The sequence below is a fragment of the Battus philenor genome, unplaced genomic scaffold (genome assembly GCF_028537555.1).
Source record: "Battus philenor isolate CCGP_79_NKW_IND1 unplaced genomic scaffold, ilBatPhil1.0.hap1 SCAF_10, whole genome shotgun sequence".
NCBI lineage: Eukaryota > Metazoa > Arthropoda > Insecta > Lepidoptera > Papilionidae > Battus > Battus philenor.
Genome location: NW_027181662.1, coordinates 3,848,165 through 3,866,646, shown reverse-complemented (window position 1 = coordinate 3,866,646; position 18,482 = coordinate 3,848,165). Strand labels below are relative to the sequence as shown.

Genomic DNA, 18,482 nt, shown 5'->3' with positions numbered 1-18,482 from the left:
ATTGAAGCAGTTTTGAATTATCTTTTCACTTAAATATTATAAACTTTGCGGGCTTTTAGGCTAAAGATGTCGCGTAGCAAATTAAAAAAACAGACCCGTGTATAGAGTTACCAGTCTGACTCGGCCCCGCGTACAGCCAACATTAACAAATATTATATAACTTTTCTTTTCATAATTATAATGTTTTTTATAACATGCATTTTAACCGTTGTAATGCTGATGATAATAAATTGTTGCTCACATTTTTGTAATAAAAATTCAGAGATAAGTAGATAAATGAACCTATTTAAAAAATAAATATTGAAATAACTTACGTCAATCAAAGTTCGATTATTGTACAAAGGACAAATAGAGAATCTGACGTCGTCGCGCGTCGCAACACATTTTGAAGGACTTTCACAAAGGTATTGTCTTCTCTTACGATCCCAAGCTTCGATCCATCTGCAATGTTAATTAATAATTTGTATCTTATTTTTCTTCAAGCCAGTTTACAAATTAGAAGCGAATAGCTAATATTTTTATGTCGACGGGTAATGTGGATGAAACTCCGGCCCCCAAAAGGAGTAGTAGTGCTACAGTAAAAACACTATATATATTTTACTCTTGGTCATTTGTTAACAAAGAAGAAAAGTTACAAAAGTATTTACAAACAATATTTAAAAATAATGTTAATGGCTTCTAAATCTGTGAAACATCTTTATCCACTTTGATCAATACTGCTAGATGGATTTATATATTTCATACGATGTTACTTGGAAGGACAAGGAAATAAAACATTGTTTTGATACGATTTTTTGCCAAATGCCGAATTTGTTATAATTAACACTAAATATAACGAGATAAATGACTTATTTTGAGCCTTTGCATTGAAAATGCACGTATCATCTTATCGCTTTTGCACATTTGACTTCATGACTTTTTGTTATTAATTAATCTACGGTTATTATACTAGTTCTATTTATTATTAAATTTAATTTTTATAATTTGCCTAAAAACCGTATTTCATATATTCAAGCAGGAACCATAAAGTCGGGTCATTTGATCATCTATCGTAGGAATAAGTGCTTAGTGTGATTAGTGTTAAAAGATGCTTCGTTTTACACATAAGTCTAGTAATTTTACCAACCCAGTTTGCGTTAAATCAAAATTGAAAATCACAGATGCCTGTTACTTTTTGTAATAGAAAACTCCGGGGCATATGTATGCCAAAATGACCTAATTTAAAACTTATTAATTTATTTATCTGTTCCCTTGAATTTTATGCTTAGATTAAAAAGTTAATTTGCCAATACGTACCCGATTCCACAATCACACGCAAGAGGATTTCCTGATACGAGAATATCGTGAAGGAACAAGTGGTTGGGAACATCTGGCCACTCCTTCTGTGCTGGATTAGGCACTCTAGCAAGGCGGTTGTATCTTAGATCCAGTGTTAAGTTTTTGATACGGCCTGGCCTCCAGAATACTTCGCTAACGATATCTTCGACGCTTGTGTTGTGTATTGTTAATCGTAAGACCTTTGATTGCACTCCCTGATCACATAAAACAAGTTTATGATCATAAAAAGTCTGTAATTCTTTAAACTATTATAAGTACATTACTACGTAATTTAACAAAAATATTAATATATAATATTTGTCGTTTTAACTGACAGCTTCATAGCATCCGAAGTTATTTGAAATGTAAAGAAATTTGGATTTTACCAATTACAATTAGTTATTTTGTCAACTGATCGTTAGATATTTCATTCGTAGACCCATTCTTCTGTTATGAACATTAGATATAGACATCTATAAGAGATATTAAAAGGACTACAACACCTTGTCAATAAAATGTCACAAGTGCTAAATTAAGAGGAGTATGGACTTAATTGGAACAATGTTTTATCTATTGCAAGTTTATAAGTTAAGGAAAAGAATTGGCGAAATACTTTATTTATTTATTGATTGAAAACATTTTTAATTCAATTTATGTATAACGGCGGACTTAATGCTGAAGACATTCTCTACCAGTTAACCGTTAGGTGGTGCAGAAATAAATCAATAAAGGTAGACGAAACAAGTAAATATCATAAAAGACGAAAAATAAAATAAAAAAGTAAAATCAAATTGAGAGAGAAAATTATCATATAAAGACACTTTACATAAATGTACTGGTGGGTACTACCTACTATAATTATTTATAAATATAACATAAAACACATATTTAAATATCTATATGTACTATTCATGTATATATTAAATAATAAAATAAAATAATCGTGATGATTCTGATATATGATAATATACATAGGATTATAATGATTGAAATGAAAGTATAAGAATTGAAAAAGTAATTAGTATTTTAAATTTTTTGAACCATGTTTAGTTTACATACAAAAATATCAAACTGTCCAATCGCCTCAATGTTTTTCTATTTTGACGTTATTTTTTAAGATCACGAGGCTTAATCATGACTAGTGCAATACGAATCTTATTTTAATTATAAATTAAACTTACTGTTAAATATATGATACTTAAACAATACTTACACTCAGTAAATATTGAGATATAAATTTCAAAGATCTTCCTGTTAATGTTATGTTATTAAGTTTGCATGGTAGTTCACCAGTCATTTCCTTGCCGAGGTCCACCTGTGGGTCATCTACTTCGATTTGGAGATTTTCTATCGCCGCATTATACGTCAATAGTTCTGGTATATTAAAATCCCTTACACTGGGATATACGTTCGTTTTCAATGTACGTAATCCAAACATTTTACTGAAGACTCCATTCTGACAAGAGAACGATTAAATAATTTAGTAATATTTATTTCAGGCCTCTAGATCGACACTAGTCGACGCCTTTGGCATAAGGAGCGTAGTGTTAAAGACTCTAACGTTAATTGTAGATTTGTTGAGTTATACATCATTGTATCACATACGATGAAGAACAATATATTTTCTAAAGTTATATCCTTTTATCAGTAATCTACTTCTTTGTATGTGTTATTAAAATCTTAGGATAAACACAAATAAGTGATAGATACAAATTCTCCTCGGCTATCAATAAAACCTATTATTTTAAAATTCTTTAAAGATCAATATATTTAATTAAAAATACTTACTTCCAAAATATTTAACTTGAGACGTGTCACGTCTAGATATTCAAGACGAGGTGACACTCCATATAGACTTGTATTTCTCAGTGCTGTGATAGGATTCCCTGACAATGATAACCAACGAAGGTTGGTTAATGAGTGCGTTGCTTCTGGAACTTTAGTGAAATCGTTGTACGATAGATCCAGAGCTCTAAGTTTTGTCAAATTTGCTGTGGTCTCTGGTGATATTGATGGTAGGTTGTTGTAAGACAGGTCAAGACTTTTTAGTTTCGACAACGCCATTGACGGTATCTGAAAAGAAAGTACATTTATTTTTAGACGTTGTTCTGTTATTCTTTGAAGCCATAAGGCGGCCTTTTTTAAGATAAAGCCGTAATATAGTCATAGTTACCCTATGACAAACTTCAACCGAAACTCGATAATGCTTATGCACTACCGTTCGGTGATCAAATAAACACCATGGAACCTGCATAGCCTTACAAAATAGACACCTACATTTGGTATCATAATAGTGGCAATATTTTGAACAGAAGATGAAAATTACACAATCGTTATCAAGTGAAGATAAAGTAAAAATACAGATACTTGACTAACCATTATATATGTAAGGTTGCAAAATTAGATATAAGCAGCTTCCAATCGGTCTTATTAGTAATCATTGGGCGGCCTACGAATGGTGATGAAAGTTTGTCAAATACTTACAGATGTCAAGCTCACGTTCTTCAAGCCCAAATGAGATAGTCTTCTTTCTAATCCTTTAAACATAGTGTTGACTCGATCGCTCGGATTAAACGGCGAATTGTTGCTCAAGTCCAACCATCGCAGCCTAGGTAAAGCCCCAAAAGACCCACCTTCCACGCGCACCAAATGATTGTTAGATAAATCCAACCATGCCAGGGACTGGAATTATAGAAATTTAACAAAACTTAATGGTGGTTGTTTAATAAACACAAATCAATTTGAACATGAAGAAATGACCACTGATTGTCCAATGTTAAAATACGTTTTTTGAAAAAATTCAATTGTATATGTGATCATTATTTTTTATCTTAACTGGTGAATAAATAATAAGAGATGTTTAAAAATAAAATATTTAGTACTTACTTGAAATAAAGAAAACTAAATAAATTACTACAGAAATAATAGTGAAAAAGGAAAGATTGTGTCAGTAATGCAAAGGAATTATTAAAAGTCAAAATTTCTATATAAGACAAATAATAATGAAAAAGAATATGCCAAAAAAAGTTCATAGACGTAACAAAATAACACAGTCGCAGAAAAGTATGCAGGTTGGAAAATCAAAATAAGCACATACAAAAAAAAACATACAAATAAAATTGCACTATTTGTTTGTTGATGAAAAATTAGTTCAGGATCTAACAGCGGTCTACCTTGTACAAAATATTCTGCGGGAATTGCTTTTTTTGGTGGAAGACCCGAGTGTGATCCCTTCTAGCTGTGTGGTACATGTATTCGTCGTTGTAGTCGTCATGATCCTCGGGCCAGTAGTCCTGATCGGGGTTCTGGCAACACATGCAGGGACAAGGCCACAAATTAGCATTAACTACCCACACACTGGCTGATACAACTACGTATGTGTTAGTAAACATACACAAGATAATTTGTCGCTTTCTTGTTTCGAACATAGACGTTGCACAAAAATCAAACTTTAATATTTAAAAAGGTAAATACTTTTATAAAATTTATCTTTCAATAGACTTCAGAAAAATCGATGTTGAAGAATTTAGCTATTTTATATTTGTAAACAAAAAAGCGACGATATCCCATAACAATGCCAAACAGGTGAACGTTGTTAAATATGTCACATAACACAAATTATTTAAACATGTAGAACAAATTACATTTGACGATCATATTTACATTATTTTCGTTTCATTCTTAAATCATGAAACATACAAGCGTTTATTTAAACTACTTCTCAAACAGCAGGTTATTTCCAATAAAGATTTGCATTGTTTTTATTGCAGTGCAATGTTATTTGGTGCATAGTTACCCTGAATCTTTGAACTAGGTCGGTAATGGAAACTGCTGGTATGGTATTTCCGCTCAAGTCCAATTCGACCAGGTTTCCGGCGGCGGCATGTGATAAACAATTTGTAGGTACTCTTGATAAATCGTTATTTGATAAATCCAATCTGTCGAAAAAATTTAATTAAAATTTGAGTAAAGAATTGAAAAAATATTTTTCCAGGCGATTGATTAACAAGGTAGTAGCAAAATTGACTCTTCTTTAACAAATATCTTGTTTGACATGCGACTAGAAGAACGCCATCTAAATGGACGGTGCACTTCGAGAAACGATGTCGCAATAACACATAGTGTCGACGACGGGCAGCATGTAATTTGATATGCCGCGCGATTATCGGAACTATTGACAATATTATATCTTTGAAAGAATGAATAGCTATACGAGTTTATGAGGCGGTGGTGAAACACCGCCCGAGCACGTGTTTGATCTTCCTTCGATTCGTGCAGTTCGCTGACGAAAATATTAGCCATGATCAACTAGAATAGTGTTTCCCAACGTGGCGTCTCCGTCCCAAAGAGTGGCAATTTAATTATTAAGGGGGCAATTTGAATATGTACTCGACACGAGTTTACCCCTTACGCTTTAAAATAAAATTTATGTATGTTGCATAGGGCGTACACAGGACATAAGAATTTTAAGGTGAGGCGTGCCACAAAAAGGTTGGGAAACACTGGATTAGATAGTATATTAATACACATACCAAAAGTATTTATAATTTGCACCTGTTTTTTACCTATTTATACCTAACACAACGGCAGCGACCACATTACGAATAGAGTCCGATTAGAATTTTTTTTTAAATTATACTTAAAAGTATTGTGGCCAGCAGTACGGAGTATGAACGTTATATAGCCATGACATTATGTCAATATAAGCATTCTGTTTGCAATATCATTTCTGTTACAACATGACACTGTTATATTTGATTAAATTCAGGATTAAGTACCGCTATATTCGCAAAGTAATATAGATTAAATAGTGTAGGAAATATTAATTTAATAAAAAACTTATCAAAACAATCTGTTAGGTCAACGGTCAAAACTTAAGTACTTAGGTTTGGAATTTAAAATTTGATGAAAAAACTTATCTTTGAAATATGCTGGTTTAGTGTAAATTTTATGAATTATACAACTTATAGAAGAAAACAAAAATTTTAATTTGGTTTATTTACCTTTCGATTGATGGCGATATAACAAGATTGTCCGCTAAGTTTTTAATACGGTTATCGGAGAGATCAACGGATGTTAATGCCAACATCTCATGAAATACTTCAATAGGCATATCAATAATGTTATTATGCGACAAATCCACGATCTGCAAAGCAAAATTACATTAACACCAATATTTAATTGTCAAAACAGTTTATCAATAAGATTGTTTTTACCTGTAGATTCTTGACTTTTTTAAAGCAGTCGTATTCCATGTGGTATATTTGATTGTGAGATAAATCTAGATATTGTAGCATCAGCATAGATCCAAAAACTTCCCTTGTTATGTTTCTAAGTAAATTATGTGATAGATATAATTCTGATAGAGTTAGATCGGCATGCCTAAAAAAAGATGTTACAGTCAATTTTATATCTAAATAAAACAATATACGTAGAAGAAAAAAAAAACCGTACCTGAAATAATACGGCGCGATGTAGGTGATATTATTATGTGAAAAGTCCAACACTCGAATGTTGACTGAGACCGTTCCCATACCTAAAAAAATATCACATTTAATTAAATTATTAACAATAATCTATAATCTGTATCATTTGTAGATGAAAATAAAAAAAAAACATGAAGTTGATTCACCTTGTTGTAGAGGAATCGCATTGTCAGAAATCAAGCCTTCATTAGATGCAAATAAAGAGAAATAGGAAGAAATTATTAGAACAAAAGACGCAAATAAACATAAAATTATTAAGATAATAGTAACAATAAGCACAAAATTACATTTGCAAGCCAATTTCTTGTTTTTTATAAATATACTGCGGAGATTCTTCGGTAATATTGATTCGCTTATAACTTAGAATATGCTCGTATATAAATGAAAAATACTAATGAGATTGCATGTAAATGTCACTGTTGAAATGTAATTAGAACCAGTAGCAATTTTTGAGTATTACTACAGCTTTTTGTTTCAAATTAACTAAATGGAATAAACCTGTGGTGTTCTTTATTATGTTTTAATATTAAACTTGTTTATCAAATAAAAATAAACTTTAAGGCAAAACATTTTGTTAGTTATAATAATGCTACTGTAACACTATATTGAAAAAGCAGAAATCGAAAAAATAAGAAGAATGCTACACGAAATGATGACACACAGTAAAACATCAAATATAACATACTTTGTGGTTTTGGTGGTGGATAAAAGTTCGACGAGAAGAAAGTTGGTGCATTGGAATCGGTGAGTGTAGTAATGCGGTTGTAGGAAGCATTTACTTTCAAAGCTGTTGCCGAACCCACTTGATCGAAAATGGAGAACTTGAAAGTTTCTAGACGATTAAACGATATATCCAACCTGGAAAAATAACAAAATGGTTATTCATTATAATAGGAATAGGTATAGCAAATGCAATTAAAACCGAAGCATCGTATTATATATTGTTAGTTCCGTTAAAACAAACTAAATCTTACTCTTTAAGAGCCGGTAAATTTTGAAAAGCTTCCTCGGTAATATCGATTATTCTGTTTCCCCTGAGTTTGATAACTTTCAAATTATCTAAACTAGTGAACGCTCGTCTTTGAATACTTTCGATTTGATTATCTTCTATTAAAACTTCTTGAAGTTCTCGCAGGTCAACGAACGTGTGTTGGGCAATTTGGGTCATTTGGTTCAGGGATAAGCATACGCTTTCCAGAAATCTATGTATATCACCCTGAAATCATATTAAAGTCATTGTAAATTGTTGATATTGTCAGTTTTTGATATATTCAGGCGAAATTTCAGAATTTCATCGATTTATATAAAATTGATTGATTTTTATACATGAGAATGCTGCTACAAGAGCATTACTAACATCATTTAAAATCCTCAAGAGAAAAAAAAAAACAATAAATCAATTCCGAAATCACTAGAACTAACTGCGTAAGTTTACAACCTATGATCTGATATACCAGCATTAAAGTTTAAGATAAACGAGTCTACCAGTCAATAAACATAATATACGAACCCATAGCTAGTAATTAAAGTTACATATAATACATTAACAATTTTTGAAAACGTTTTGTAAAAAACATAAACCGAAGCCTTTGATATTTTGTATAGATCTTCATAGAGCGATCTTTCTTTACGACAATTATAAGCATCTATTTGAATTTAAAGTGTTGAAATTTACCTTTACTTACTAGAAAATATTGATGTACTGAACTAGCACTTGTAATTAGAAGGAATTAAATATTTTTTGCCAATGCCTAGTATATCTTTACAATCTTTATTTACCATGCTATCGAAGTGAACAACCAAATAAATGTTTGACTTGTTATTTACCTGCAAGGTTCCTTTGGAGAAATGATCTATGGAATTATCTTGAAGGTTTAAAATTCTGAGTTTGTACAGGAAGTGGAAAGAAGTGTCGGGGACGTTCTTTATCTTGTTGTTACTTAAATCTAAATATTGCAACTCAATCAGAGCTTTCAATGGTTCGAATGGTAATATTTTAACTGAGTCGTCCAAACCATTGGCCATTTTTAATGTTGTTAAACTATGCAACTGAAATAAAAAAGTGTAATTAAACATAAATTATAAAGGATCCAAATTTACTCCACAATTTTACTTTCTTTTTACGAAAAAAAAAAACACAAAGTAAGTTTGAAAAATTCAATGCCTATGCGATGCTTACCTCAGCAAAAGCAAATGGATCGATATAATCAATATTATTTTCAGACAGATCGAGTGTTTTGATCGTCCTTACGTATTGAAATGCACTTGCTTCTATTTTGTTTATAGTACTGCCAAATATTTTTAGATCTTCAAGTTCAACGCCAAATTCGAGAAAATCTTCAGCGCTTATACTTCTTCTTATTAATTTACTGACCGCAAGATATCTCAGCGATCTCATTCTGTAATAAGACAATGTTAAATGAATTACAAAAGTGTTTAAATTCTACTAGTTAATCTAGTCTTTCCCCAAAGGTCCATTTAGTGGGACTGATGACTTAGTTAAGTTCACGAGAAGTCGCTGGAACTTTATGTCCAGTAGTGGGCATCTATCGGCTGATTTGATGATGATGATGAAAGGCCATTATGTTGCCATTATAATTATCACTTTACAAAACTTTGGGTTTTTCAAGGATTGACTGAATAATTGTGGTTTTGTTATTATTTCTACCAATATCACGAAAGTTAATTTATTTTGTTAATTACGAGGGCCAAACTGAAAGTTTTTAGAACTGACAACTTAAAAGCATTATATTAAAAAAATAAGTTTAAATTTTGAAAATAGAACTCTTTACCAATAATATTGAGTATACATTTCATTCATTTGTCATTTGTTTTACGATTTGGCGGCAAATTGAAAATTGTCTGTGCACGTCAGAATGAATTTAAGCCGAGAAAATTTTCGTGCAATGATTTTTTATGACTTTCAATGTCATATAAGTCAACAAGAAAGTTATGATAGACTTCGATTGGCTTTTCACGATGAAGCCCCATCTCGTGCCACAGTTTACAACTGGTTTAATGAATTGAAACGTGGTCGAACTAATCTCACCGATGATTTGCGTGAGGGACGGCCTTCTACAGCGACGACTGAAGACAATATCAGTGTTGTGCGGCGTATGATAGAGACTGACAAAAGAGTGACCTATCAGCAGATTCGGACAAGTCTAGGCATAGGTATGAGTCAAGTGCACAAAATCCTCCATGAACATTTAGCGGTCAGGAAGCTTTGTGCCCGCTGGATACCGCATAATTTGACCGAGGCTCAAAAACTCCGCCGTGTTGATTGGTGCCGAGAAATGATCCAAAAATTTAACGGAGGTGACTCAAATGCTGTGTTCGACATACTAACGGGTGACGAAAGCTGGATTTACTGTTATGATCCGGAAACCAAAAGACAGTCTGCTCAGAGGGTGTTTCCTTCCGAAGAGTTGCCAACTAAAGTGAAGAGAGGTCGAAGTGTTGGAAAAAAGATGGTGGCCTCGTTCTTCGGAAAGACAGGTCATTACGCGACAGTTGTCTTAGAGGATCAGAAAACGGTTAATGCAGAGTGGTACACTAATAACTGTTTGCCACTTGTCTTGGAAAAAGTTCGAGAGAAACGACCTCGGAGCAGGATCCTCCTTCATCACGACAATGCCTCGTCACACACCGCCAGGCAAACGATCGACTATTTGGCGACCTCAGACGTGGAATTACTGGGTCACCCGCCGTATAGCCCCGACCTCGCACCCTGCGATTTTTATTTATTCCCGAAAATAAAAGAAAAACTTCGAGGAAAACATTTTATGGACGCCGAAGAAGCAGTGGCTGCGTTTCAAAACGCCGTCGAAGAGACCTCTAAGGCCGAGTGGGCAAGGTGCTTTTCTCAATGGTTCCATCGAATGCAGCGATGTATTGATGTAAATGGACGCTATTTTGAAAAGTTATAATAAAACTAATAACTTGCTAGAATGCTTAGTTTTTGATTTTCTAAGAACTTTCAATTTGACCCTCGTATGTACAACATTTTTCAATTCATAAAATCTTAATGAATGAAACTCAGTTAGTTTTATCTATCCGAAGATGTTAAAAATTTAATACTATCTAATGTAGAAATAGATATATAAGTGAAAGCATTTTAACTTTGTTGTTATATACATGTATCTATTTACATACATTCTAAATCATTTATTTCTATTGTAAATTGATATCTTTGCTTTCTTGCCTGTCCTTGAAATCTGTTTTAATTGCTTAAATGATAATAAAATATTATCTTTTCAACATTTTTATATTCTGTACCGTATATAGTTAAGTACGGTATCTTAGTATTAAAGATAGAACATATAAAATGTAGAAAGATATAAACGTACTTTCTTATATCTTGCAAACTTGTTTCCAAAGAGGACGAGCCACTGATGTCCAGGTAGAATAGTTTGTACTGGAAGTTGTTGTACGAAGTTGGAGTAAACTCCGTCGGATTGTTGGTGGTAAGTAAGTTAGTGTCCACCTGTAACGTGTACAATTTTATAGTTTACTAGCTGATCCCGCAAACGTTGTTTTGCAATAAATTAAAGTTTTTATTTAACAAATGTAAGATAAGGGTTGATCGAAGAGGGGTGAAAATTTAGGTTTGTATGTATTTTTGTATGCTGTATCATAATAAAATAAAAACCAAAAAAATTGTCTAAAAAATTAAAAATTAAATTTAGCGGTGGACCACCCTTATCACTTAGGGGTATGGAAAATAGATAGTAGCCAATTCTCAGACATACTGAATACGCATGTAAAATTTGGTAAAAATCGGTCAAGCCGTTTCGGAGGAGTCACGAACACCGTGACACGAGAATTTTACATATTAGATTTTTAATTTCCTATTAATGCAGGTACCACCAAAAGCCTTTATTCTTTTATTGTGAATTTTTTCTTCGAGATTATTGTGGCCTCTTAATAGGTTGGGTGCGTTTGGTAGTCTCGTAGCTTTAAGTTAAATAAAAATAAGTTCGTCTTCCAGCTGCGAGCCACGACAGCGTTTCATCATTATATATAATTTTTCTTATATATTTTATGGGTAAATACAGCTAAAATTTATACAAATTAACTACTCAATTTGGAAGTTTTACTCAATTAAGTAGTACATTATTTTATTTCAAGTTGATGGATAAGCGCTACAGGCCGGTAAATGCCTTGAGGTTTAGAACAATGTGCCAGGACAACTCATCAAAAGATTCTGCGGTAGATTTTTTCTTGAGGAGGTCCGGTATGTTGAACGAAGGTATAAACTTAATAGTTTATACCATTATATAAAATTTTTGCGTAAATATGCACATTAAATTTAATAATTTAATGAGCATATTTACGCAAAAATTTTGAACAGCTATTTACCTTATTCTCCCGCAGATTAAGTAATCTTAGCGAGTCGAGTTTATTCAACATGAACTTCGAGAGCATCGTTAGGTTGTTTTCGGATAGATCTAAACTTTGCAGACTGTTCTCAAGCCCGGCGAAAGAGGCGGGCGATAAATCTGAAATACTGCAATCACGAAGCGAAAGTGATTTGATCTTTGCATTTCTGAAAGCATCCTCCTGAAATCGATAAAAGTATATTTATTAGTCGCTCCTTCTTTATAAACTATACATAAATTCTGACATAAAAATATATTATTTATTTTTTATGTTTAGAATATTAAACATGGGTGACATATTATAAAAGCAGAGAAGAATAAATTAGTCTATACACCAATATGTGAGCAATTAGGCAGAAAAGAGCGCGATTGATAAAACGCACACAAAATAATTAAAGAACAGATGGCCTGATTTTTATCTACCTTTGTCGAACACATATCTCAGTAGATGACTTCCATTTGCACACTGCAGTTAAATTTTGTATTACGTGGCACTTAATTATTTATTTATTAATGCAGTTGGCATTCTCTTTGACTGGCACATTCGATAAATAAATGACACGATAAACTAAACCTAAAATATATATTCTTACCATGTTTAATATTTATACTTCACTATATAATTACCAAATGAAGGGTTATAAATTACACGTATGATACTTATATAATAATTTTAAAATCACAATGATAGGATATTATTATTCGGTCATATTATTAAGTGAATTCTAAATTTGAATTTAAACCACAGTAGAATATTCTAGTGATTTCTTTCGGTATATATAGTATGAAATAAATATTAAGACAAATTGAGTGCTAGACGTTTTAACCAACACAATTCTAATTGATTTGTAGTTTTTTACTAGTGTTATTATATTTCCATGATATTTTTAATTTGGTATCTAATTATGAATTGAAACCCTATTCTGTCGTGTTCAAGATAGACTATTAAATAAATAAAAAAATAAATAAAACTATTTGTTTTCCGTAAGGAAAATACAATCCTAATACCAATTGATCGCACTTACCCTTAAAGAGATGATAGGATTTCCATCCAGCGCTGTGGAATTCAATATATTGAAATATTTAAAGGACCCGGGCATCAGGGTCCCGATGAGATTATGGTCTAATCTGAAATAAAAAAAAATAACGATCTAAAGCACAAACAAAAATAGAGAAAACAGAATATATTTGATATATAAATCGATAATTTGTAGGTGCATTAAACGGGTGAACACATAGCGCATTTGTCAGAAAAAAACTTTTACGCCTGTTTTCACAGGTCATTAATTTATTTCTTCTATTGAGATACGTGAATAACTAATAACTGCTTGCAGTAAAATGTCTGCGAGGCAAGTAGTAAACAAGTTTTACACCGATAAAATAATTGCCAAACACCGTGTGAACACTCGGTGTTAAAATTAATATCAATAATTATTATAAGTCCTTTCTAAACTAATTAATAGTAGTGCATAAATCTGAGATATTTAATATATGTTATATCATAGATATTTTATAAGCATTATCACGGAAACAAGTCCAAAATATTTTTTTTTATTTGTTACTAAATCATTACTTTAGCATATCAATGGTACGTCATGTTTTATGACGATCACCTTGTACTCGTAGATAGGCGGCTTACGCTGTGTTTATATTTGGTAAATTATCATCGTAAATAGCAAGTTATTTGGAAATAATATTGTCGAACACTGTGTCCTATAAATAAAAGTACTTCACCACTAAGTTGACACCAGTTTCAACTCCTATCTTCATTTATTTCGTTAACGCAATTGTTACATATCATGCGGGGATTCCCCGCTCGCGGAATAACCAATGAAAATCATTGGCAGTTGTAAATCAAATGTGGCGAGGGGACATAGTTCAAGTTTTATTACACAAAAACTGACACGTGGAGGTGGATCATAATGAAAAAGCAATTCGCCAATGAAAAATCAATTTTTACCCACACCAATAGCATTCGTGAACAGAAATCTGTTATAGTACGGATGCGCATTTTAACGAGACTTTGGTAATAAAATAAACAAATAAATCAGCCTTTCACAGAAATATCACGTAAGTTCTGTTTCTGAACGAATATTTATCTAGTGATACGTTAATATATTTACTAATGCTTTATATTCACTGACATATAAAAAAAAGAATTGATATGGCTGTAACATTATTTATGAACTGAAAAAACTATTTTTACTATTTAATACGGCTTTTTTGTTTTAAAGTTTGTATGTTCATATTATTTTTATCTCATCTTCTATTTAAAAATTTTAAATTTGAAAAAAAAAATCCTTATTTATTTTCTTTTCCGATTTACGGGGAATCGAATTGCGAAGTAAAACCAAGAACTGGATTTTATACTATGCTACTGCTTCAGGAATATTGGATATTTATTTTAATTAAATTAAACGTTTTACCAACTTACTTTAATGTGTCCAAAGACAAAGTAACTCCATTCAGTTCATGATTCGGAGGCACTTGCTTGATCATGTTGTTGGAAAGGTCCAGATATCTCAATTGGCGGAGTGGAACCAACTCTTCGTACGGGATGTAAGAGAGCTGATTGTCACTTAATAGCAGCTGTAATTTTGATTACAATGATATTAAGTATTGTGAACAAAATTTCTCGCACACAAGTTTTGTTGTTATAAAATGTTCCACTACTGGAACAGGTTTCGAAAAGTGTACAGTACGATTTGTGATTTTAAATTTTATATTTTATTTAAATCTTTATTGTACACGCTGGAAAATATATACATAGTTAGAAAATGTACAATGCGCGGTCTTCCCACTCAAGGCAATTTCATCCAAACAACCAGAGTATGGAACAGAGGGGTAAATAAAAGGTAGTTAAAGTGTAGATATATATAAAAATATAAATTTACAAACATATGTATATAGCAAATGCTCATTAAAAAGACGGTTTAATACATAATTATAAATAAAAACATCAAACTTAACTTGGATCGCACTTGTCTCGGAAACAATAAAGAAACAAAATGTAAAATGTTGCAAGTACATTAAAGTTTTCTCCTAATTGTTAAGAAACACTTCAATAGATGTTGAAGTCTATATGTTTCCTAATGCTATTGCCAATCTACGAAATTAACTTAAAAGCGAAATTGATATGCTGCTATTAACGCATAAATCACAAATTCATCTTTACCAATGATTTAGTCATTAATATATATTTGCACTAAATTGAGAAACCAAAAAACAAAGCAACTGCAAACATTGTTGCTTAAACATAATCATTTTTTTGTTATAAAATACGTACATCCGGTGTTCTCACTCGAGACAGTTTCTATTGAAGAAGGACAATTAACATAGGATAGAAATTTAATATGTATAGTGATTATAAATACATAACTTACAGAAAAAACTATTTGAAATGTGTACATAAATGTATGTGTATATTTATATATATCATCATCATTTCAACTTAGAACGTCCACTACTGGACATTAGGCTCGCTCATCAGTTTCCAACAGGACCGGTGGGAACTCGCTTGAATCCAGCGTCTTCCAATGACCTAAAAAGGTCGTTTGTTCACCTTTTGGGGGGTCATCCCCGTCCAAAGGTCCGTGGTTACCGCTCCAGAACCTTAACGCCCCAACGGCCATCTATTCTTTTCAACTAGCCAATCTGCTGGGTGATGTCGGCTACATTAAATCGTCTTTGGAGCTCGTTATTATTGATGATTTCGTAGAGAAATCCCGAACATTGCCGTTTCCAATTTTTAAAGTAGTAGCACACGATTGAATAGATATAGAAATGAAGTCACTAAGTTCATAAGGAATCATAATTTGTTAAGCAGTGTTCAGAATATATAATATTACAAGATTTCTTAGCTCCCATGAGTAAGAGAGAAGTGTACATATGAAGTACACTAATTATATTCAATAGTTAGACCAAACGCTCTTAGATGTATTAAGAAAAATATTTGTTTATTGAATAGAAATAAAAATTGCTTGTAAAATTTACCTTATTCAGTCTATTCATGCCATCTCTAAATACTCCGCTGTCGATAACAGCTAAGTGGTTTCCATGCAGGTCCAAAACCTCCAGCATTGGTAGACCAGAGAACGCGTCCAATGGCAACGTGCTGATCGAGTTCTCGGCTAGGATCAAGGTGTGCAAAGTGTTCTCAAGGCCTCTCCAATTGTCACCAGATATATCTGTTATCTCGTTGCCTGAAATTCATAAAATTATATTTCTATATACTGCACTTTACATAGCATTTAAACACTCCCAAGGGTTCGTTTGTTTCATAGTCTGAACAGAAAACTAACATCATTTTTTATAAATTCATGTTATTATATACATGGGATCATTAACAAAGATTTCTTCTGTACGTCGTCGTGAAGGATCTATCATCCTACAGCCCAATTTGATAGAATCTAGAATCAAATTTAGCTTTCCTATAGTGATATCTGTCTACTAAAAGCTTCGAAAGTTCCAAACGCGCCTTGTGAAGAACAAATTAAGTCAGTTTTTTTATAGTTACTTTCACAAATCCTTGATACTTTAGTCGAGCACTCATTCCAAACCTATATTAAACACTATAACAGAATATTTTTACGAGTATTTGCTAAATTATTTTTTTTTAATTAATTTTCTTTTCAGCCAATGGATGCACACTGCAGGACAAAGGCTTCACTCAAAGATCACCACGATGATCGCCTTCCCGCAACCTTAACGATAGCTTAAGTCCACCTAGTGGGACCTACTCACTCCGCCTGGATTAAAAGTGACTACATGTTTGTTTAGAGTCTAAATACGGGAGTATAGCACTATACGTAGTAACAAATCTTTTAACTTACGTTAAGAATTAATTAGAAGTATTTAATTAACAAAGTAAGTAAGGCTGTTGTCTAAGTGTCTCGCAACTTTCCTCACGTTAAGATAAATGTCCAAAAAGACGATCATTAATTACAGTCTCTTGACGATAGCGTTTACGACGACCTTATATATGAAGTTTAATTTGTCCTGACAACAGGTATATATGAGAAATCGCTATAATATAGTTACATAAGCACTTTCAATGGTAATGGTTTACAATTAGTACCCATAAGCAGTTTACGTAATGCGACTACCTGTTGCTTTTATTTGAATTATTAAACTTATAATATAATCGTAATCCTTTAAGAAACTTATAATATAATATAGTTAATGTTTTTATAACCTAGAAACAGGCGGCATATAAGTTATGTGAAGAAAGGATTTTTAAAATCATAAACATTCAACGCCTGCGATGCTACTGTGAAAGTTATATTTTTTTGCCATATGAACCTTTTACAAAGTATAAGTTAACTTGTAAAAGATATGAATAAAATCCTTAGAGTCGTTCATAAGTTATTGCATAATATGCTGATGCTCGTATACAGGCTGATTAATTATATGTGTATAAGTCTTCAAAAAGTTTTTAAGCTTTTTACACCTATTTCCAATCTCCCTGTATGATAAATTCAATGATCATTTTTAAATATGTAAAATTATTTTTATTAGAATAATCCAGGCCAATAACTTTTGACAGTATAAAGTCTGCAGGAAGAGAGAGTAAAAAAATATTTTTATGTATACACTTTATCTTATATTATTATTATCATTACATTAATTATTATTACTACGAAACTATTGATTTTTGAATAGGATGTCATTTACTAGATCAATTACGGTGAAAACTTGTGTGTAATATCATGTCAACAATGCCACAAGAGTTGAATTTGGACCTAATTTGAGTCTATCATATCGCCTGTAATGGCATTTTTTAACTTAAAACTATGAGGGCTCCAATCGTGCTTCGATATTAGAAGAGTCGACAACAAACTAAAACAGGTTTTTTCGTAATACAGAAGTAAGGAAATTCATTCTATAGCCTTATCACTTATAAATCCTTCACAATATAAACTTATTAAATTAGTCATATGATTTTTCAGTTTTCAGTGCATCCAATACTATACTCATTTGTTCACAAATGAGCCACTGATTTTTAACTTACAGAATAATAATTCTATCTCCATTTATAGATATATCCTTATGTATATCGGTAGCTTTAGTATATTTATAAAATTTCACTAGTGATTTAAACATAATTAAAGTCAAAATCTTCGCTGTTCTCACTGAGGTAATCGGCTTAATTTATTCTGCTGATTTATTTATTTCTAAGCGTACATTTGTTTATCTACCTTTATAAATTCTCATCATTGATCTTACTTAGTAAAAACGTTAGCCTTATTCAATTTTAGGTTTAACTTAATTTAGTGATTTCAAAGATAGGATGGGAGAG

The 18,482-nt window shown here is 31.9% G+C and overlaps 1 protein-coding gene across 1 annotated transcript in view; it reads right to left on the bottom strand.

Moving 5' to 3' along the window:
- chp (chaoptin) overlaps positions 1–18,482 on the bottom strand; it is an 82,730-nt gene that overhangs the window by 628 nt on the left and 63,620 nt on the right. The window contains exons 5-23 of the mRNA XM_068766534.1: positions 16,178–16,386; positions 14,619–14,773; positions 13,210–13,312; positions 12,165–12,365; positions 11,153–11,289; positions 8,983–9,202; positions 8,631–8,852; positions 7,778–8,019; positions 7,489–7,661; positions 6,772–6,853; positions 6,534–6,699; positions 6,321–6,463; positions 5,114–5,255; positions 4,491–4,622; positions 3,802–3,999; positions 3,106–3,390; positions 2,531–2,773; positions 1,297–1,532; positions 315–441 (exon numbers count right to left, since the gene is read on the bottom strand). Of these exons, the coding sequence (XP_068622635.1) occupies positions 315–441; positions 1,297–1,532; positions 2,531–2,773; positions 3,106–3,390; positions 3,802–3,999; positions 4,491–4,622; positions 5,114–5,255; positions 6,321–6,463; positions 6,534–6,699; positions 6,772–6,853; positions 7,489–7,661; positions 7,778–8,019; positions 8,631–8,852; positions 8,983–9,202; positions 11,153–11,289; positions 12,165–12,365; positions 13,210–13,312; positions 14,619–14,773; positions 16,178–16,386 (3,416 nt within the window). The remainder of the gene's footprint in view (positions 1–314; positions 442–1,296; positions 1,533–2,530; positions 2,774–3,105; positions 3,391–3,801; positions 4,000–4,490; positions 4,623–5,113; positions 5,256–6,320; positions 6,464–6,533; positions 6,700–6,771; positions 6,854–7,488; positions 7,662–7,777; positions 8,020–8,630; positions 8,853–8,982; positions 9,203–11,152; positions 11,290–12,164; positions 12,366–13,209; positions 13,313–14,618; positions 14,774–16,177; positions 16,387–18,482) is intronic.